The sequence below is a fragment of the Sus scrofa genome, chromosome X, assembly GCF_054392235.1.
Source record: "Sus scrofa isolate SSC_HxYL_T2T_F1_AM1 chromosome X, Sscrofa_HxYL_maternal_Yorkshire_Landrace_v2.0, whole genome shotgun sequence".
NCBI lineage: Eukaryota > Metazoa > Chordata > Mammalia > Artiodactyla > Suidae > Sus > Sus scrofa.
Window position 1 is genome coordinate 15,614,186 of NC_139401.1, and position 22,026 is coordinate 15,636,211.

Below are 22,026 nucleotides of genomic sequence, written 5' to 3' on the forward strand. Positions count from 1 at the left end.
CACAGTTGATAAAGCCCCTTTCACTATGTTTTAATGGAGTCAGCTGGTAAGAGACAGCTCTCAAAAATCATGCTGAACTGCGATTTCTTTGCATCTCCTATCAAGATAGCTTGCTTGACTGCCATGTTCAATGGTCTGTGAGGAAATCTTAATTTAGAAACAGAGAGTTCATGTTTGCCTAGGAGCTCTCAGTCTAATTTTATATGGAATGCAACTTCTGCCCATTCTACTTGCTGATCTAGGAGAGTAATCAGTATTGGTTCTGAAGAGGCCATTTGAAATGCTCCACCATAAGGCAGACCTTTTTTTATAGACACTGGAAAGTCGTGTTTTCAGATGAATCATTCTAAGTGTACCTTTAGCTCCTGTATTATTTTATGAAATGTTTAAAACAGGATCACAGAAAGCAAAGACTGATTCTATTTTATGTCATTTCTATGCTGGTTCACCCATCTGGTTATCTTCTGAACCCAAAATAAGTCTCAAAGAAAATACATTTTATTGTTTCTGACTACTTTCAATTATAAATCAAGCCAAATCAGATAATAAATAGTTTCCATTGGGAAGCTTTGCCAAGAATGTTAAATCTAATAGTGCAGTTAAGGAAAATTTAACTGAAAATAATTGAGCTGCAAATATTTTTGTTTGCCTAAACAATCACGAAAGGGCAAAATACTTTACAACATATTTTAAAGTTAGTGCTGCATCTCTGGTGTGTTATTAACTGCTGTGCAACTTTTCCTCACATGCCAGATTTCCTTTTTATCCTTCTCTTTACAAGAACGACTGTCCTACTTATTCTCTGTTTCATCCATTCTGGTACTTCTATCTAGATTTTTATATCAATTTTGTATGCACAGTTGAAGCCTTCTTACTAACGCAATCCAGATCATTAATTGAAAAAGACAATCAGGAAGTTCTCTGGTAGCACAGTGAGTTAAGGATCTGGCATTGTCACTGCTGTGGCTGGAGTTGCTACTGTGGCATGGGTTTGATCCCTAGCCTGGGTACTTCTGCATGCTGCAGGTGTGACGGAAAAAAAAAGGGAAAAGACACATTGCCTCCAGTATTTTACTCTAAAGTGTTAATATGCATCCACTTGCCAATTTTTAGAAATACTGTCAAGGTGAGCCTACTGACTGGACTGAAACACTTTCTTTATAAAGCATACCCATAATGCACCACCGAAACCCTTCGCAATTATCACAGCTCCCCCCATTCTCACACTGGCATCTCTGCCATACTAGTTCAAAGGGTTTTCTTTAGCAATTCACTTTTCCAAAGCATTTGACCTTAGTTCCGGAAATAGGAACTGCCTTTACATACTTATTTCATTCATTCAGATATTATCTAATTAAATCACATAATTGCGCTCACTGGTGCAACTGGCATGAACACATTTGAGAACAATCACCCCTGCCTTTAAGTCTGCTTTAGCTTGGCTAGAGGGAGCAGCGGGGGCCAGATGGAGCCAGGAAGCTGATCATGCTGGAAGTTAAGGCCCCTCATTCAAAGCATCCCACATGGAATGAAGTACACTGCTTGGTCCAGTTTGTTTTGGGTAAGTGGAGGTCAATTCTGAGGGCTTCGAGTGTTTCTCCACGTTAACTGAGATCCAGGGCCTGCGTCAAACTGTTTCATAACCTCCCAGAACCAGAAGCAAAGGGCAGAGCATAAACTGAGCCATGAGTAGTTACTTATTTAAATAAATTTGAAATATTTTATTACCCACATAAACTAGTTAGTTGTCATTTCAATAACCAGAGACATGTTTTTAGATTTCTAAATACATTTTCTAAGCCCCAACAGTATACATGACACTGGTTCTTCTCAGGGACTGGCCTCCAAGCTGATAAATGGCCCCAAGTGTCAAGGATACAGGATATAAACTCCTCTACCCTGGTGATCTCTGTATTAATGTGTAATGTCATTTTCATTTCAGCTACAAGGAGGGAGGTTCAGGCCTAGCATCCTTGGGACCTACTGGCTTTCTGACCATGTTAATTTTCTTCTTTTTTTAAAAAAATCATATACTACATAAGGTTTCATCTAAAGGCAAGAAAAAGGGCTTGTTGCCTCAATAAATGACTGTGGTTAAAGACCTCTCTCCTGGCAGCTCCCTGGCGGTGCAGTGGGTTAAGGATCTGGCATTGTCTCTGCAGCGGCTTGGGTGGCTGCTGGGGCTTGGGTTCAGTCCCTGGCTGGGACCTTCCACATGCTGCAGGTGTAGCCAAAAATTTTTTAAAAGCTCTCTCCTGTACAATTTTTAAAGCTACTATTTAACAATTAGCTTAGAAGGCTTTGAAAAAAAACAATGTATCCATAACTAAGATGATCCTGAAAAAGCATAAGACTCTTAAATAAGAGTGTAAATAAATACTCTTTTCAATAAGAGAGGACTAATTCTATTTGCCTTCTTTCAGTTCTGTTAATTCCCTCTCTCCTTCAGGGTGTCATTAGCAGGCAATTACAGAGCTTCACCATATTCACCATGAACTTTAATATATTTAACTTAGTCAACTAGTTAATGCCTAGAATTTTCTCACATTCAAACTTCCACCTGTCCTTACTCAAACTACATCTACTGATGTCCATCTTTTAAGCACTTCCTGCGTCAATTCATATTTTTAATACTCCTCCTAAATCTCCATTTACACAACTTCCCAGATGACTTTCTCAAGCCAAACTGCAGTCTATTTATTCCAACCCAATACATTAAGTATACATATTTATAATATCTATTTCAACAGAATAGAGGTACATGCCATTTTGAAAAAGACAATTACTTGCTTATCAGGTCCTGCCGTCTGTGATTGGCTAGCAAGCTATGCTGCTTTTACAGGCAAGGTAAAACTGAGGCAATCAAGTCAGAAAGCATTTTCTGGATTTTCTATAGATTTCATAGGTCAGTACACATTCAATAACTATTTTTTCACTTTGTTTCTTTTTCCCTGGTGATTTGTTCTTGCCCTTTTGTTTTTCTCATTAACGCCTCCATTAGAGGGTGGAGAGGAGGAAGGGAAGGAGATAAAATTCAAATGAGGTCATCTGGCCAGCCCCTCATTGGCTGAAGCAGATTCCCAAGAGGCCAGTTTTGGGAGCTGGATTGTCTCCGAGGTCCACTTTGCACTGAGCAGATGCAAGCTTGCTCCAGCGCTACAGACGGCGACCCTATTTCCTGCCAGATGTTTTGCACTTGTGGCTCATGGTCACGAGAGATGACCAGGCCAGTGAATAGAGATGACTCAGGAAAATCCTGCCTCACCTCGAGAAAAACAAGTGGATGTGGAAGTCATTCTTCGCCCTCCAGCTGCTGAGGCTTTCACTTGTTAAATTGTCAGACTAAAAGGTCTGTCAGCGAACAAGGCTGTAAGCCATGATTCAAACAGGTTTTGAAGATGTTCAGTTAATCTTCCTCCCCTTCATCCTCCATGATACCATTTAAACCCATTTAAACCGAAGAGGTTCGGAATGAGCCTCTCCCAAATGTGCCACTCTGGCATGTGGATTGTATTCAACTGAACATCATCAAGGCCTAAAAGACTCGAAAGAGCTTCTAACCACTCCCTTAACTGCCTAAAAGAATTTAGATCAGGGGTCTGGCTCAAAGAGAGCGCTAGTACCAGAGATAACTTTCATCTGAAGGGCTTAACTGTACGGCTGGGCAAACATCTAATTAGCAAACATCTGCTCTTCTTATCATCCCATGAATGATCCTCCTCCGCCTTGAACTTCAGGTTCCTATTCCATTCCTTAGCTCAGGAGGGCACACCTGCCTTACCTGTCCAACCTGCCCTTGGGGCTCATATTTTATGGGGGCTCCTGTAGGTACATAATTAAGTTTGTTTTTCTCCTGTCAATCTGTCATATGTCAATTGAATTCATAGACCAGGCTGTGACTGTTTTTGCACTAAGCAGGCAGGAATGAGTCATTGCAACAGAAACTGTATCGCCTGCCATGATGGAAATATTTGGTATCCAGCCCTTTAAAGAAGTGTATTCCCCCTGCTCTTTCTTACACTACACAACATTTCTGGTATCCTTACCGCCTCAGAATGTGCTTTCCTTATCACTTTCCATTTGTGCAGATTGTTTTATTTCTCTTTCTTAAGTCAGGGGTGGTATCTCCATAAAAATGGCTTTTACTCTCCATTTAGAGAAAGTACTACGTGATAACTAAGATTTTCAAAAGATCATAAAAACAAATGATGCTTCCTCTCTTCCAGATGGTTAATAGAGTTTAATGTGTGTGCCCACAGGCTTATGATACTACTAGTAGTTTCGATACTTCTTCAAATGCTAAAATAAATGAATTTTGTTGCTGAACCATAGTTGAAACACTCTTCAGTGAAAGAGGAACTAAGCCCATGTCTCCCGTATAAAATCAAAATACATGAGACTGTGTTACCATTATGTTTCAGAAGATTAATTTCAGGCAATTGAACTCTCCTTTTGGAGAATATTAAGAATGGTTTAAATGGCTCTGGTGGGCCCTTCAAGCCCTGAGCAGACATTATCAGTAACCCAGCTGGTCTAGGGCTGGGCGTGTGTTGTCCAAGGAGGTAGCCATGCTAGGGCAGCAAGTTCACTGCTGAGGAAGCTTTCCTGCAGGTTGGGATGGAGAAGCCTCCAACCACAGAGGGGGTCTCAGGAATGGGATTCTTGGCCTGTGCCTTGAGGCAGTCATATACTCTGCTCCATCACCCTCACCCCATCCACACCGGCCATCGCTGGCCATGAGGGGCAGGGAAGGAGAGAAGGGAGGCTGGTTCTCTTACTTTAGGTTTTCCCAGAGTCACAGCCTAAGGTGTATATTTGAGTTGAAGGAGTTTATCTGGGAGGCAGTCCCAGGAAACACCAGTCCAGGAATTGGGAAAGTTAGGAAAGGGAAGGCAGATGAGGAAAGGTGTGTTATTAAGGTCACGTTCACATGGGGAGCTTGAACTTAATCCCTCCAGGGAACTCTAGGAAAAGGCATCACAGACAGGCCTCAGCATTATCCCATCTGAGGGGCAACATAGTTCCAGGTATGTGAATACCCCAGCACTTCCGTCCTGCCCTGATTGGAGCAAAATAGGCTTCCAAGCATTCAGAGAAAGCCTGAGGTCAAGAGATACAGATGCTACTGGCGGTTGAAAGTTGGTCAGCAGGCCCCATGGGTGTGGGTAGGGGACCAATGGCATCTGCTACAGCAGTTTTCTGATAATCCCACAGAGAGACTTTTCCTGGCACCCCTGCTGCTTCTAGGAGGATGGGGAGAGTGGGAGTAAATACTGGCGGAAGCCAGTCTACTCTACAATCTCCACTCTCCCACCCCTCCTGGCTCTTCGGCTGGGTTGGCTAAAGGGCTTAGACTGGAAAAGACAAGTTGGATGGTGTGTTCCTTGTGTTGTCATCATACAAAGGATATGGGGTGGGGTGGGAGGAGTGGAACTGACAAGCCCTTGGTTCTGGTCCCAGATCCACCAATGCATAATTCTGGCAAGTTAACTTTCTCTAGACTTTACTTTCCTCATCTATAAAATGGGGGTTGATTGGGTCTCAAACATCCCTTCTAGACTAGACTCAACAAGTGACACATACGCAACCCTTAGAATAAGAGAAAACCAACTTTCAGATTTCTCAGAGGCACTTGGGACAGTCCCTTTATCAGTATGGAGGATGCCAATGTCTTAGCCAGGTGTCAACCCCCATATCCATGCCTGGACTTTCCATCTGCTCATGGGCCACAGTAAAATGGCTGCTGTCATGACTGGTGTTTATATTCTCCTCGCTCAATGAACATGCTGGAAGCTGAGAGGTACCCTGCCCTGGGCAGACCAGGATATGCTATGAATGTAGATGCCAGGCAGCAAGAAGCACAGTTTTCAATTACACAAATGGTTTCATCTCATCTTTCCTTCGTGGCAGCAGCTTAAATTATACTGCAACTGAACCCAAAGCAACAGACTCATCACTTACCAATATATACATTTCCAGATATGGTATAAATGAAGCTTGTCCACCCTGAAAAGGAACCAGAAACATTAAAAGGTTAGTGTTCATAATGCCAAAAGGAACAGATAACATATTTAACAAATATCTCTGTATATGAAATATAAGTACATAAATTTATATAACACATGTCAAAGACAAGTTTGGAGAGGAAATCTTTTACATGTATGTTCAGAAATTTAAATTCCGTAAGCTATTTAAAACACACTCCAAAAAAAACCCCACATACACTCCCACATGCGTGAGTACACACAGAAATGAGCACACCCACACACATTCACACCTCAACCTAAATGACCTGGCCCCAAATGTTTAAAAGCCACCCAAGTAGGCAGTGTACGATTTACTGGCTAGATATCAATATGGCAATAGCTGTGCTAATAAACAAACTGTTCCTTCCAGGACAAATATCAGTGCTAATAACTACAACCCCCCAGTCTGGCTTATCATCACTTCCATGTGCCTCCAAGTAGTTTTAAGTGTGAAAAGAATGCTAGAAATATGCTCTGACATAGTTGCATTTTGGTTTCCAGTAAACTCACTCCTTTCTATCCTAAAATATAGCATCAGTGCCAGGGAGATGGGGAGGCATAACCTTTGACATATGAATGGGCTTCGGATAACCTGTACCCTTCCTGGAATTGTCCACACAATTTTTCAAGTGGGTAAGCTTTTCTACAAAGAGGGTACAGAGCATTCACCAGATTTCCACTGTGACCCATGGGCCAAGAGCTCAGAAACACAACCTATTCTCTGCCCTCTTGGCACCAACACTGGATTTCCATGGATATTTATGTATTGTCCCCATGGTCCCACAGAGACACTGTGCTGTCACTGAGGGATATGAACATAGGAGTGCCCAGCTCAAAATGAAATCAGGACATCACTCCGTGTGCCTTTGGTGGAAAAGAAGATCTGCGGAGCGAACGCAGGGACAAGTTCAAGGGGCAATAGCAGGACCCAGACTGGAGTCTGTGCTAGAGTCAACATGGTGCCAGAGTAAACAAAACTAAGGCAGGCATGGAAGAATCACAAAGGACAAAGCATACTCTAGGGACGTGGCTGTGCTGGCAGGTGGGCTGAAATGCTCAGGAAAGGCCCACGCGATAAGACACGACTGACCGAAGTTAAAAACTGAGTGGTTCGGAAAATCGAAGGATGGCAAATCAGAGACAGACACTCAGGTGGATGCCAGATGATATTTTTTCATCCTCCTATTTCACTGTTTTTCCTCCCCGAGGTTTCACTAGAATGAGTTTAAAGGTCTCATTCTATCTATCTGCTCAGAGCACACTCACACTTTTGCTGCATTACTGACCCACCAGCTCAGTCTTCCAAGCTCAGCCTCCCATTATCTAGTGACTGGCTATCATTCACATGCCTGTGCTGTGCGTGGACACGCAAAGACAAAGACACAGCCTGGGATGTTCACACTGTGCAGTTTAAGGGAGGGAAGTTTGTGGTAGATGCTGAAAACATGTGCCAAAGGTTCCCAGCCCATAAATAGCATTAGCAATTTGGTATTTGTGCTTTCAACTGCTTTTTTTTTTTTAATGTACTACATACATTACTTGCTTAAAAACTAAAATCAGTGTTCTATTTGGGATATCTTTACCCGTCAAGACATAGAGAAATAATTCATCCTGGGAAAGACTGCAAAGCATTCTATTGTAAGGATGTGTTGTAACTGACATGATCAATCTCCTCCTCGTGGTGGAAAGGTATTAAAAAATTAATGGTTTCTGAGGTTCACAGAACCTTAAAGCTCTCAATTGCTCAAGGAGGTTTTTATTTGGAATAATTACGACTGTTCTAATCATGTTTTTCCTCTATCGCCTTTGCTTCTTCACTCACCCTCTAAGCAGAAAGCTAGTCCACACATAATGGCCTCAGTCTTTCTTTCGCGTTTTATCTTTTAAAATCTTTTACCCAGAAGGACCAAACATTCGCTTAAAGGAATGGCCAAATCGATGTATCCTGCGCATTAATGTATTTTCATTCCTTGCATAAGTCTTTTATTAGGTTGCCAAGTCCACCTTCACCACTAATAACACAACTCGTGTTATGGGTTACAAGGTGCAAAATGTTAGAGGGAATGAAATAGGAACAGAAGGCAATTTCCCTTTTTCCTTCTTTTGTCGATCTGTTCCTCCTTTTTGTCGATGTTGTCGATCTGTACTTGCTTCTATTAAATCTTGTTTAATTTCCACTGGGCATTTTTTCTTAAAGCTATAACAAAACAAGAGCCAAACTGTATGAATGCTTATGATATGTTAATGAACCACCAAGTTTCTTTAGAATTCCTTCTCTGCTAAGAGCATGACTGCATCTGCAAAGAGTTCTCCTGTGAGATTTTCAGGTCCCTCTCATCTTTCTTTCTTTCCCCATCTCTCCTCCCACTTTTCCTGACCAGTACCAGGAACAGATACCATCCTGACATTTTTTTTTTTTTTTTTTTGCTCTTTCAGAGGTCTCAGGCCCTGCAAATGTGGTCTCCAAGCTATTGGCTCTTCACACCTGGGAAGCTCTTCCCCTCCCTTGGGCAATGACAAAGAACAGGAGTTGGGATGAAGGTCACATTCTACCCCTGGCCCCAGGCTTGGGTTAATCAGCACCACGTTCTAGTCAGACCTCCTTCAAGTTCAACAGAAGACGTGTCAAACTTTTTTTTTTAATACGTAAATCATTTTCTGTGGCATTTGCCCTCATTTCCAGGGAGGTTCCCAATTCTTGCAAATGGCCCTAGTGAGAGCTTTTCTTGGCCTCTATTCCTTGCCTTGACACAGCTCATTTTTTTCCTGTCTCAGTCTTCATTATTTCAATGAACTCTGCAGTGGCTCACTATATATGTTATGTGTAGAGAAAACAGAAAAACACGACCTGGTGACATGCCACATCCATGACAAAGGTGAGCTGTGAGAAGGGGAGGTGAGAGGGGAATCTGGCTAAGGAGAGAAGGAACTCTCCCCAAACTCTGGGTCACAGAGGATGTCACACCCCAAAGCAGCACAGGTTCCTAAGGGCCCCCCCCGCCCCCCAAGATGTCTCTGCGTTCAGCCTGGGCAGGCAGCTGGCTCACCAAAGACCTCATGCCTATAGTCTCCTGGGACAGAAGGCAGACCCACCAGGTCTTTTCCTCCCCTTCCTCATTCCACCAATTTATTTGGTAGTTTTTTTAAATATATATAATGATTCTTATTTTTTTTCCATTATAGCTGGTTTACAGTGTTTTGTCAATTTTCTACTGCACAGCATGGTGAACCAGTTACTAGAGAAATGCAAATCAAAACTACCACGAGATACCACTTCACACCTGTCAGAATGGCCGTCATTAATAATTCCACAAATAACAAATGCTGGAGGGGGTGTGGAGAAAAGGGAACCCTCCTGCACTGTTGGTGGGAATGCAAGCTGGTACAACCACTGTGGAGAACAGTATGGAGGTACCTTAGAAAACTATACATAGAACTACCATATGACCCAGCAACCCCACCATTTGGAAGTTTTTACTTTGAAATAATTTCAGACATACAGAAAAGTTACAAGAATAGTACAGACAATTACCGTACAATACACTACTCATATAGATTCTCCAAAAGCTAAGCTGTTAACACATATATTTACATCATTCTTTTTTGCTGAAATACTTGACAGTAAACTTGGAGACATGATACCCCTTTACCACAAAATAATTTTCAGCACGTATTTCCTAAAAACAAGGATATTTTTAATTTAACCATAGTGCACTTATATATGTTATGAAATTGATACAATATCAGTGCAAAAAAATTATGACCATTAATACAGTACTATTAGCTATGTACAGATATTCCAATTGAGCCACCTGTTTCAGTAATGCTTTCTAGCACAAAAACAAAAAAGAAAAGAAACATGTCTAGGCCAGGATCGAATCCGGGTTCATATGTGGCATTTAGTTGTCATGACTAATCTCTGTTCCTCCAAAACACTTCCTCAAGTCTTTTTCTTCATTAAAAGTACAGACCCATTATTCTGTACACTGTCCCTCCGTTTGGGGTTGTCTGGTATGTCCTCATGCTTAGACCAGATTGTCTGGTAATCCCTTTCCCTATCAACTTCAGAGACAGTTTTCCATTTTCATGATTTTCATTTTTTTTTTTTTTAGTTCAGAAGAGCACAAAGATGAAGCAATGAACATATATTTTAGCATATTTATTTCCTACGTTTCTTTGATTTTACGGGTAAAATCATAAAGATGAGAGAAACAGCCCCTAACTGGGTGCCTCCAATCAATTTTCTGCACTCAGAGAAAGTGACCTTGTTGCAGGAGAAAGGGGAGTGAGAGAACAATCACATCCCAGGTCTTGGCCGAGTCCCTGGGATGGGCCGCCCAGTGAGGGTCTTTGGCTTTGCGCAGGAAAGAATTCAACAGGGAGCTGAAATAGGGTGAAAGCAGGTTTGACTGAAAGACAGCTGTGTAATCCCGTCTCTCTGAGTCTGGGCTGTACCTAGAGACCTGCTTCTAAGTGGCAGTAAGAGGTCAGCGTGATGGGATGCTGCATCTGGGATTAGGGGACATAAAGACTCTGCTTTCCATCATGCTCAGCTTCTGCTTGCTCACTTGCCCAGCTCTGAGGAAGTCAGCGGCCGCGGTAGGAGCCGCTCTATGGAGAGTTATACGTGGCAAGGGCCTGACGCTGGACTGCAGCGACCTCCCCTCAAGGACGTGAGCGCAGCCAAGAGCCATGTGGGTGTGAGCTTGGAAGTGCATCCTTCCCAATGGAGCCCTGGGGTGGCTGCCACCCCAGCTGCCACCTCCATCACCATCTTGTAGGAGTGCCCGGCCCGAGGACACAGCTAAACTGTGAGACACTGTGACACAACAAAGACTGTTTTAAGCCACCGAGTTTGGGGGCAATTTGCTGTGCAGCCAAACAGGTTAACACAAAAAGACTGATTTCAACATATCCTAATGTGATTTACTGAGGAGCTACTACTATATGCACGGCTTTAAAATCTACTTTTTTAAAAAGCATGCTGAGGCATTTTTTTCTTTTTCTCCTCTGGCTTTAGTGAGATATAATTCATGTGGCTCCTTTCTTTTTTGTCCCCTAGAAGGTAAACACAGAAGCAAAGATATACTGATAATTTTTAAGAGGGTCCTATTGCTGCTATAAGAAATTACTACAAACATGCTGACTTAACACACACCAAAAAACCTTACCACTATCTTACACATCTACAGGTCAGAAGTCTGAAAACAGGTCTCATGGGTCTAAAATCAAGGTGTGGGCAGGGCAGCGAACCTTCTGGAGGCTGCTGAGGAGAATTCATTTCCTTGCATTTTCTGGCTTGTAAGGTTGCCCCTATTTTTTGGCTTGTGGCCCCTTACATTTTCTTTCTTTCTTTTTCCTTTTATGGCTGTCCCATGGCATATGGAGTGCCCGGGCCAAGGATCAGATCCAAGCTATAGATGCAACCTACACCACAGCTGCGCAACGCCAGATCCTTTAACCCACTGTGCCCAGCCGGGGATCAAACCTGCGTCCTGGTGCTGCAAAGATACTGTCCATCCTGTTGCACCACAATGGGAACTCTGCCCCTTCCATTTTCAAAACCAGAAATTACATCACTCGGACCTCTGTTTCAATGGTCGCCTCTCTTTCTCTCACTGACTCTCAGCTCCCTCTTTCTTTTCTGGGTTACCCAGGCTAGTCACCCCACTGCAAGCTCCTTAATCACACCTGCAACACCCCCTTTACCGTGTAAGGTAACATATTCACAGCTGCCAGAATTAGACAGAACAATGGGCTAAGTGACATGCTCGCTAAATACATTTTGTGGATTACCGTACATATATGCTAAAGAAAAGCTGAGGGAAGCAAAAAAGGCTTACAAAATTACATCTTTCCATGCCCTGACAACCTGCCTCTTATAACATTCCAGATCGCCCTTTTAAATCCCAAGTAGCAGGGATGCTGGGAAGGAAGATGGAGAAAATAAACAGAGCAGGTGCTGAGGGCCCAACTTTGATGCAGTCAGTCAGAAGACCAAAGGGGACTTGAGGACCAAAAGGCACAAATTTCTTAGAAAAGATTGGTGTTTTCCTAGAAACACAGATTTATGTCTTTTTCAATGAGTGATCACAAACAGTCTTATCCGTATATCAGATGACAGCAAGGGAAATCGGATTGCTTTGCAAGAGATGTTAAAAGTCACAGCAAAAAAAGAAAGAAAGAAAGAAAGAAACCAACCAAACAAAACACATAACTACTTATTCTTCTTTTAGCCAAGAATTAACATGAAAAACGTGAGGCCAATGTGAAAGGACGCTGGTGCTGTCAGAGACTGGACAAATTGGATTCTTTGTAAGTGATGCACCGTCCAGCTCAATTCCTGATATCAACTGCCTTCCAAACCATCACTGCATGAAACATCTGTTTTCTGCAAGATTAGCACAACTCCACAGCAACATGCCTTGCCCGAAGGAAACTGAGATGGCAAAAATTGATTCCAATTCTATTTATGGGGAAGAAATTCAGATACACTCTAGTCCGATTCATGGAGAAATTCTAGTTGCCCTTAACTGGCTGTCCCTTGGGACATACGCATTTTCCTGGTCTCAGGAATGGGATGGTGGCAGTGTGGCCTCTATTCCTGTCTCTTTAGTATGCTACAATGGAGTCAACATTGAATGAGTTAGATTACAGAGCTTATGCCAAAAGCCAAACATAACCCAGACATCCGTGTCAAATCCCTTTACCGTGAGTAACAAAACCATCAAAATCTTATAAACAGAACATGTCGAGGACGCAGCCAAGGGGCTACACATTTCAAGGAATATGTGAGGCCACAAAGCACTCAAACCAAATGAGTTTATAGACAGTCCTTGGATTTTCTAATGGAAATTGACCAGGGAAGGTGGTTTAAAAAAAAAACAAAGACTTGATAATAAAACCTATACAGTATAATTTTCGCAGCCAACATGGCAGATTTCAGGCAGCAAGTACCATTGAGTTCATAAATAGTAAGTGCTTTATAATACCTGAATTGTTTATCTGGCATTGGACAGTAAACCCTGACTTTAGATCTGTCACCCAACACAATGCAAGCATGGATGGGGGAGCGGATGGGGAACACACTCTAACCGGAAGTGACACAGCAGAAAAGATGGATTCTTCTGCTTCATAAATGAGGTTGGTACCAGACTTGTTTAAAGTGGGTTTACAGGGACTCAACGATAAGCATGCATTTCTGAGCTACTTGTTTCTGTATGCCTCCAAAAGTGTTTTTTTATAGAATTTTTTTCATTATAGCTGGTTTACAGTGTTCTGTCAATTTTCTACTGGACAGTTTTTGAAAATCAATCTCAGGTTTAAAATCTGTTATGACAAAATAGTCTAGCAGTACTGCTTTGTAAACTGACAGACAGACATTCTCTTACGAGCCCACATATAGGGTGGTGGCGCAGTACGAGCCCAAATGAACAAGGACCATGCACTGAAGCTTTGGTGGGATGGAGGAGTTGGTGCCTCATACACTCCTGATGGAAAGCTTGACTGCCTTTTGCGGTTGCAACTCACCAGGCTTGTTTTTTTTTTGTTTTTGTTTTTTGTTTTTTGTTTTTTGTCTTTTTAGGGCTGCACCTATAGCATATGGAGGTTCCCAGGCTAGGGGGTCCAATCGGAGCTGTAGCTGCCAGCCTACACCACAGCCACAGCAACATGGGATCCGAGCCGCATCTGTGACCTACACCACAGCTCATAGCAAGATAGGATCCTTAACCCACTGAGCGAGGCCAGGGATCGAACCTGCATTCTCATGGATGCTAGCTGGGTTCGTTGACTGCTGAGCCACGACAGGAACTCCTCACCAGACTTTGAAAACTACACATGCATAAACCTTGCAATCATCCTTGGAAATCTGTCATAATAAAATAAGCCCCCATATGGAAGTAGATGAGTGCAAGGATGTTCACTGCAGACCAGTGAGCAGGAGCCCAGCACTAGGAACAAAAGGAGCGCCCATTGACAGGGAGGAGGTGAATGCACTGTAGTCAACCCATGGGGCAAGACGCTGCCGCCTAACAGAGCCACACAAGCAGATTGGGGGGACGTTCCGAGAGGTATTGTTTGGTCGCAAAAGCAAGATGCAAAAATATATTTATAACAGGATTCCGTCTTAGTGAAACCAGGAGAGAAAAGCCCTGAATACATGTATATTTACATGCGCATACACCTTAGTGTGGAAAAGGAAGTGACAGGAACAATACTGTAAGATCTGGCTGGGATATACTTCGTATCTGGGACACACAGAGAGGATGGTGCGAAGGGTGAATGAGGGTGGAAGAGGGTTTGGAGAGAAGCAAAGTCGAAAGTAAAAGAAAGCGCACAGCACTAAAGCCGCCAGCACACATGCTATCATACTTTTTGTTAGAAAAATGAGGTAGGAAGGCAGGCTTAAGTGCATTAATATAAAAAAACAAAAACAAAAACAAAAACAAAACCTTTCTGTGCTGTGAAACAGCCAGAATGAAAATAACCAGAGAAGAAAAGAATGGGTCTGAGGTTGATGCCTAATGACCTCAGGGGTGGCCATTTGTGAAAATAAAACTGGCCTTAAATCCTTGGGAGTTGTCTGACTGTTCTTTGGATTTAAACGTCAAACATAAACTCTCCAAATCAGCTGTATCTCAATCCAGAATGTGCCTGTTCACAGGAACACGGGTTGGGCTGCCTCCAGGAAACAGTGTGAGTCCAAAGTTGCCGGACACTCGGGACACCTGGGTACGTGTCCTGCTGTGTCCAAGAAGCCATTGTGTGACCTTGAGCAAGTAGCAAATGTTGGGTCTTAGTGGTCACACTATGAAATGAGGGGGTGGCCCCAATGGTCTATGAATTCTTCCTGATTTTTCTTCTTTTTTTTGTCTTTTTGCCATTTCTCGGGCTGCTCCAGAGGCATATGGAGGTTCCCAGGCTAGGGGTCTAATTGGAGCTGTAGCCGCCGGCCTACACCACAGCCACAGCAACACAGGATCTGAGCCGCATCTGCAACCCACACCACAGCTCACGGCAACGCCAGATCCTTAACCCACTGAGCAAGGGCAGGGATCGAACCCACAACCTCATGGTTCCTAGTTGGATTCCTTAACCACTGAGCCACGACGGGAACTCCCTCTTCCTGATTTTCTTAACTTGGACATCTCCAGCACTATTCACTAATTTAAATGTTAATTAAACATAAACAAGGTCCACAGAACTTTGTGTTGAGGTTTAGAAACAAACATATTCCAGAGAAAGCAGCCCCTGGATTTTTTTTTTTTTTTTCCTGAAATGATCATTAAACCCCAGAACCCACCATACCTTTAGGAATAGGCTGGGAATGCTTTGCTCCTTGGTCCAATTTGAAGTCCAAATATAAGGTTGGTGTGTGAGTGTAAATCTTGGACTGAAAAGAAAAAGGACATCATCAGCATCTTTCTGAGAATAAGGTTCACTTTTTTTTGTTTTTTTGTTTTAAGGCCGCACCTGCGGCATATGTAAGTTCTCAGGCTAGGGGTCGAATCTGAGATGCAGCTGCCAGCCTACACCACAGCCACAGCAATGCCAGATTCGAGCTGCATCTGTCTGCGACCTACGCCACAGCTCATGGCTATGCTGGATCCTTAATCCAATAAGCGAGGCCAGGGATCAAACTTGCATCCTGGACGCTATGTCGGGTTCTCAACCCACTGAGCCACAGTGGGAACTCCTAAGGTTCGTCTTTACTTCAGCTGGACCCTTCTGTCGTGGGCCTGGGGATTGGATCCATTCTATTTACAATTCCTTGCTGGGAAATACTGTGAAAGCAGGGAGGACGGGCTGCCAATACAGCTCCCTCTTATGGGTCTCAGTCTAAAAGTTAGCCCTGCTAGCTTTCCAATGTGGCTGACACACGAATTACAGAACGACAGCTATCTCCCTACAGCCATTTCTCAAATATGCTCTGATGTCAATACTCTTCCAGCTAATAACTGCCCCAACGTCTACCAACCTCCAGTTTTCTACTTAATATAGTAGGTTAATGCGTGCACATCAAATGTATGTTTCCTCTCCAGGTCTCAATAAAGCCAGGTCTATTCTGAAATTCAAAGAGAGTAGCCTATAAACATTTTTAGTTTTTCTAACTCAGCCCTCTTGCAAAAAAAGAAAGGTGGTCTCAAACTGCCGGCCTGAAAATGCCGTAATTCCAAATGTAACACAGGCAAACTTGCTGGATTTTCCATTGTAAACAGTGGCTTTGATTCCATCAACAGTTAAGCAGTTTGTAATTGGATATGATACCATTATGAACCACTGGCACAGACTGAAATCCAAGGGATTAGTGCTATTGCCATAAACTTTACGATGGTTCATTGTTTATCACAAAGTCCCGGGGGTTCTGTTCTACTTAAGGTTTTAACTTTAATAACTCACAAAAATGAAAAAGTGCATAATATCAAATTTGGCAATGATGGTAGAGTAACTGGAACTTTTGTTCAGCGCTGGTGGGACTTGATATAAACACTTTAGAAAATGGTTTGGCAGTAGGCAGTACAGATGAATATATATGTGATCTATGGCCCAGCATTCCAACTCAGTAAGTGTATCCCCAACAGAAATCTTCACCTAGGAGTTCCTGTTGTGGCGCAGTGGAAAAGAATCCGACCAGTAACCATAAGGACGCGGGTTCGATCCCTGGCTTCACTCAGTGGGTTAAGGATCCCACGTTGCCCGTGAGCTGAGGTGTAGGCCGCAGACTCGGCTCGGATCTCACGTTGCTTCGGCTTTGGTGTAGGCCGGCAGCTATAGCTCTGATTTGACTCCTAGCCTGGGAACCTCCATATGCTGCAAAAAAAAAAAAAAAAAAAAAAAAAAAAAAAAAGAAAGAAAGAAAGAAAAAGAAAAGAAATATTCACCTAAAGATGTACTCAAATCGTGCTAGTGTCACAGTCACACAGTCAGTAATAGCCCTGACCTGGAAATATTGCAAATGTCTCTAATGACAGAATGGATAAATGAACTGTAATATACAAGAGAATATAATACAACCAGGAGAATGAATGAACCCAACTATACGCGACAAGCCACCGAGGCAGCAGTGGCGGATCCTTACCCACCGCACAACAGCAGCATCTCCCACACGAATGAGCTCACCCAGCCATGAGCTCACAAGCACAACAGTGAACAATCAAAGGCAGACATAGATCATACAACATGACTCCATCCGATAAAGTTCAAATCGAGGCAAAACTAATATATGGTATCAGAAGTCAGAAAAGTGCTACCTGGGGAAGGTTAGTAACTGCATGGAGTTTCAAAGGGAGCTTCTGAAGCCTGGCAATGTTCTGTTTCTTGGTTTCACAGATGAGTTTACTTGGTGAAAATCCTCTGAGCTGTACACATGATTTGTGTACCTTTCCCTGCATATATTTTCTGTGTATACGTTATATTTTAACAAAAAGCTTACATTCATCAAAAACATGCCTGTGGGGGAGTTCCCATCGTGGCGCAGTGGTTAACGAATCCGACTAGGAACCATGAGGTTGTGGGTTCGGTCCCTGCCCTTGCTCAGTGGGTTAACGATCCAGCGTTGCCGTGAGATGTGGTGTAGGTTGCAGACACGGCTCGGATCCAGCGTTGCTGTGGCTCTGGCATAGGCCGGCGGCTACAGCTCCGATTCAACCCCTAGCCTGGGAACCTCCATATGCCGCGGGAGCGGCCCAAAGAAATAGCAAAAAGACAAAAAAAAAAAAAAAAAAAAAAAAAAACATGCCTGTGGGAGATCCTGCTGTTGTGCAGTGGGGTAAGGATCTGCCATCGCCCCCTTTCCGGTGTAGGTTGCAGCTGCGGCTCAGATTCGACCCCTGGCCAGGAAACTTCCGCAGGCCACGGGTGTGGCAAACCTGCCCCCCCACCCCCCGCAAAAAAAAACAAAAGAGAAACCTGAATGTGTAAATTGACCAAAAGAGAGACTCCAGAGCCCAGAATTATTTACCCTCCTTGATAAAGGCATCATTTTGCAGAGAGTAACGACGCAAACTCCATGCAGACATGGACATATCTATCCTTTTCACCTGGGGCCAACTCACAGGGCCTCTCACACAGCAGATGTTCAGTAAATACTTACTGAAGGATGTTTCATAATGGAAGTTCTCACATATGATAATAAATTTATTTCTAGAACACATAGTATATTCATCAATATCTTTACCACCATGTTGCAAAATACCTCTCTTCAGGAACAGGTGATTAGGGATGGTCAGAGTGCATGTTTCTACATTAAGTTTTGAAATAGAGAACTGTAAATAATGCTGTCAGAAGGTTGCTCCCTTTCCAGAACCTTCCTACACTGTTGGTAGGAATGTAAATTGGTGCAGCCACTATGGAAAACAGTATGGAGTTTCAAAAAAGTAAAAAATTGCGTTGCCATATGATCCTGCAATCCCACTCCCGGACATACATCAGGACAAAACTACCATTCAAAAAGATACATGCACCCCAATGTTCATAGCAGCACCATTCACAATAGCCAAGACATGGAAACAACTGCAGTGTCCATCAACAGAGGAATGAATAAAGAAGGTGTGGTAAATATACACAATGGAATATTACTCGGCCATAAAAAAGAATGAAATTATGCCATTTGCAGCAACATGGATGGGCACAGAGATTCTCACACTAAGTGAAGTAAGTCAGGGAAAGACCAATACCATATATCATTTACATGTGGAATCTGAAATATGACACAAATGAACCTATCGATGAAACAGAAACAAACTCACGGACATAGGGAACAGATTCGTGGCTGCCAAGGGGGAGGGATGATGGAGGAGGGAAGGATTAGGAGTTTGGGGTTAGCAGATGTAAACTAGTATATATAGGATGGTTAAGCAACAAGGTCCTGGTGTAGAGCACAGGGAACTAGATTCAATATCCCCTGATAAGCCATAATGGAAAAGACTATGAGAAAGGATATGCATATATATGTATAAATATCTCAATTACTTTGCTGTACAGCAGAAATTAACACAATATTGTAACCAAACTATACTTCAATCAATGTTTTAAAAACAAGAGAAAAAACATTGTTTCCTTTCCTACAAAATTCTCAAGTATTAAAGCTTTGGGCTTTAAGTGGTCTGACAGGCAGTATTAAGTGGCTTAGAAGCTGCAACTGTACAGCTTCAAAGACTGGAAAAGCAAATTCCCCTGTGCATACATAAATGAAACCAGAAAGACCTGTGACATCAAGTGCAACCTGAGGCCAAAGATTTCCAATCAATCTGAAGTGCCTGGAACACACATGAAGTGAGGGTGGCACCGGCAGGATGCGGGGTCCGACCCTTTATCATCATTAGGTGTGCGCAGCACCATCTGGAAAGGATCTGGTTTTGCCTGATGAAAACTTCTAAAATTACTGCTAAAAAGATCAAGGGGAAACTTTGCGTAGTATCAGATGACTCGTCTTCCTGGGCAATATTTCGCTGTCTTCCAGAAAAAGAATCCGTCTTTGGTTCAAGCATCTTTCCTCACTCTTTCTCCGTGGCTGATGCAGTAACCAGGCCTACAGCGAAGAAGTGAATCATAAAGAGGCCCTTGGTTTAACTTTTACTAGAATGTTCCCAGAACATAGTCATAAAAATCATCCTGATCTGGAAACCAGGAGTCTTTGATGTTGGCATTGCTTTTCCTGCTGACTTAGCAAGGCCTTTATCTATTTCTGAGCTTAGCTCACTCGTTTGAAAATCTGGTGTTGGGACGTCACTGATGTTGAAGTGTATTTCTGGTTCTGAAATTGAGTCAGAAAATTAATGTTTTCTTTGCATTCTTTTTTGTTTTGGTTTGGTTTGGTTTTTTTGGCTGTGCCCGCGGCATGTGGCAGTTCCCGAGTCGGGGATCAAACCCGCATCACAGTAGTGACCTGAGCCGAAGCAGCGCCAACAATGGATCCTTAACCCGCTGAGCCGCAAGGGAATGCCCACATTTTAAGTTTTAAAAATCCCTTCTGATTTCTCAAACTAGAGCCGTATAGAGGTGAGAATGTGGCCGAGGCGAGAGCCACTAGGGCTGTGGGGAGGGAGTGGGAAGTGCTGGTGAACTCATGCTATTCCTGCCCTCACCCTTGGCCATCATCCTGGCCCCCTTGGCTAACTCTGCTTTTCTACCTTCTCAACATAATTTGTATTGCGCCCCCCCCCCCGCCCCCATACAGTAACCTTTCTCTCTAACACTGCAAGGACAGACATACACGGATGCAAACACAGACACAGAATTCTGTACTTATGTATTCGTTACCCGATTTTAAATAGAAACTAATTAAGAGACACAATAAAGCCAAAAAATACATCTTACTGCCTTATAGTGGGAAAAGGGCTCAAGGGAATTTTAAAATTCATTTTGAAGGCATTTTTCACATCTATAGCCTAAAATAGAATTTGGATTCTAGTATACTTTTTGAACTGAAAATCAGATCATTGAGGGCCTCAATAGAACACGTCTTAAATAATCAACTACTCCAAACCTAAATGTATATTATTCCATTTCAGTTAGTTCATACTAAGATAAAACTCAATTTGAAAGCTATTTCCATGAGTGTGTGTATAAGAATATGTATGCATACATACACACACATATTTTTTGAAAAGTAGGTAGGTTTTGTTTTTTTAAATTGTGATCTTCCACGGTAACTCTGTTGAACTACCAAATATAAATTATGTTTATTTAACTCCAGGATGATAACGCCAGCCTCAAATGTACTTTGGGCAAACCTGGACTTAATTTTTCCATTACACACTGTGCTGATTTGCAACCATAAAGAAATACCACCATTAGGCATATTCTCCTGCATTCTGTTTTTATTTTTATGTATAGCATTAAACTATCAATAGGGCCTAAGAGAATGAAAAGTTACAAAATTAAACAAATCATTCTTTCTTTTGTTAAAACTTAGCTATCAACCCTAAAATATTTCTCTACGAATGTTTCAGCAGGAATCAAACTGATGCACGTGAATTCCATCAGTGAAATTACTGATTTAAAGGTTTTAGTCTGTATTTTAAAAGCCCAATGCCTTAAAATATTCCAGGTTGAACACCATGTAGGCAAAGCTTCTAGAAGTAACATGACTCTTGATGAGACGGGAAGGGTAAATGCTGGTTAACCTACAGCAACGGGGGTGCTACCAAGTGCAGACAAGCCTGTCTCTCTTCCTCTATAAAAATGTCAGAATTAAACCCTAAATGAGCCTAAGACACCACTCCAATAATGACCGCAAATCAAGGCTACAAAACCACTTCCTTCCGAACCCAACTACCTTCATCTTGCATCTTTCAAAGCCCTCCCGCTTCCCCTGGCTTCTGGTATGATACCCATGTTTAGCTGGCTTCCTTCCTCTGCTTTTATTCATAAATGTGACCTTAATTAGGAGATGAAATCACTTCCATATGGAAGCCATGTGGCTTAAAAAGGTCTTCTCAAGAAAGAGAGTGTCTAGGTTGGCTGCCATACACGAGCATGGTAAAGAAAGTAAAACTTCTTTCATTCTGCCCCGGCTCCTTTCACAGATAACTGCCATCCATTTATCCCTGAATGCTGCTCATTTTGCCATCACGCTGGCCTTCTCCAAAAGCAAGTGGCAGCAATCAGTCACATGTCAGAGCTGGGATAAAGGCTTCCACTTTTTTTTTTTTTGAGAACTATTTAGAAAATCCTTTATGACTGATTTTTCAGGAGATGCACTCAAATCGTCCATCTTACTAGATGTTGTTTAAGCAAATTAAGTACCTGGAGTAAACAGTGTAATTCCTCGGCATTTCATAAAAGAAAGAAAGTGTATTCCCATTCCTGGACCCTCACTCTCATGCTGGATCATCCCCCTATTGTTGGACAGTCTGTTTTACAGTTGTTCCTTGGTTTGGGGGGGCATCATTGCTGACTTTTGATGACGATCTTTGCACATCTGTCTTTGACCACTTCTATGTTTTTTCATCACAGTGCAATTTTGGGTATAAAGATCTGGACATTTTTTTTTCTT

At 42.6% G+C, this 22,026-nt stretch overlaps 1 protein-coding gene across 7 annotated transcripts in view; it reads right to left on the reverse strand.

The window, feature by feature from the left end:
• Window positions 1–22,026, reverse strand: part of PIR (pirin) — a 99,305-nt gene that overhangs the window by 15,901 nt on the left and 61,378 nt on the right. For all 7 annotated transcript variants that reach the window (XM_005673448.4, XM_085008562.1, XM_085008560.1 and 4 more), the window contains 2 exons: window positions 15,336–15,420; window positions 5,962–6,006 (listed from right to left, as the gene is read on the reverse strand). In XM_005673448.4, the coding sequence (XP_005673505.2) occupies window positions 5,962–6,006; window positions 15,336–15,420 (130 nt within the window). The remainder of the gene's footprint in view (window positions 1–5,961; window positions 6,007–15,335; window positions 15,421–22,026) is intronic.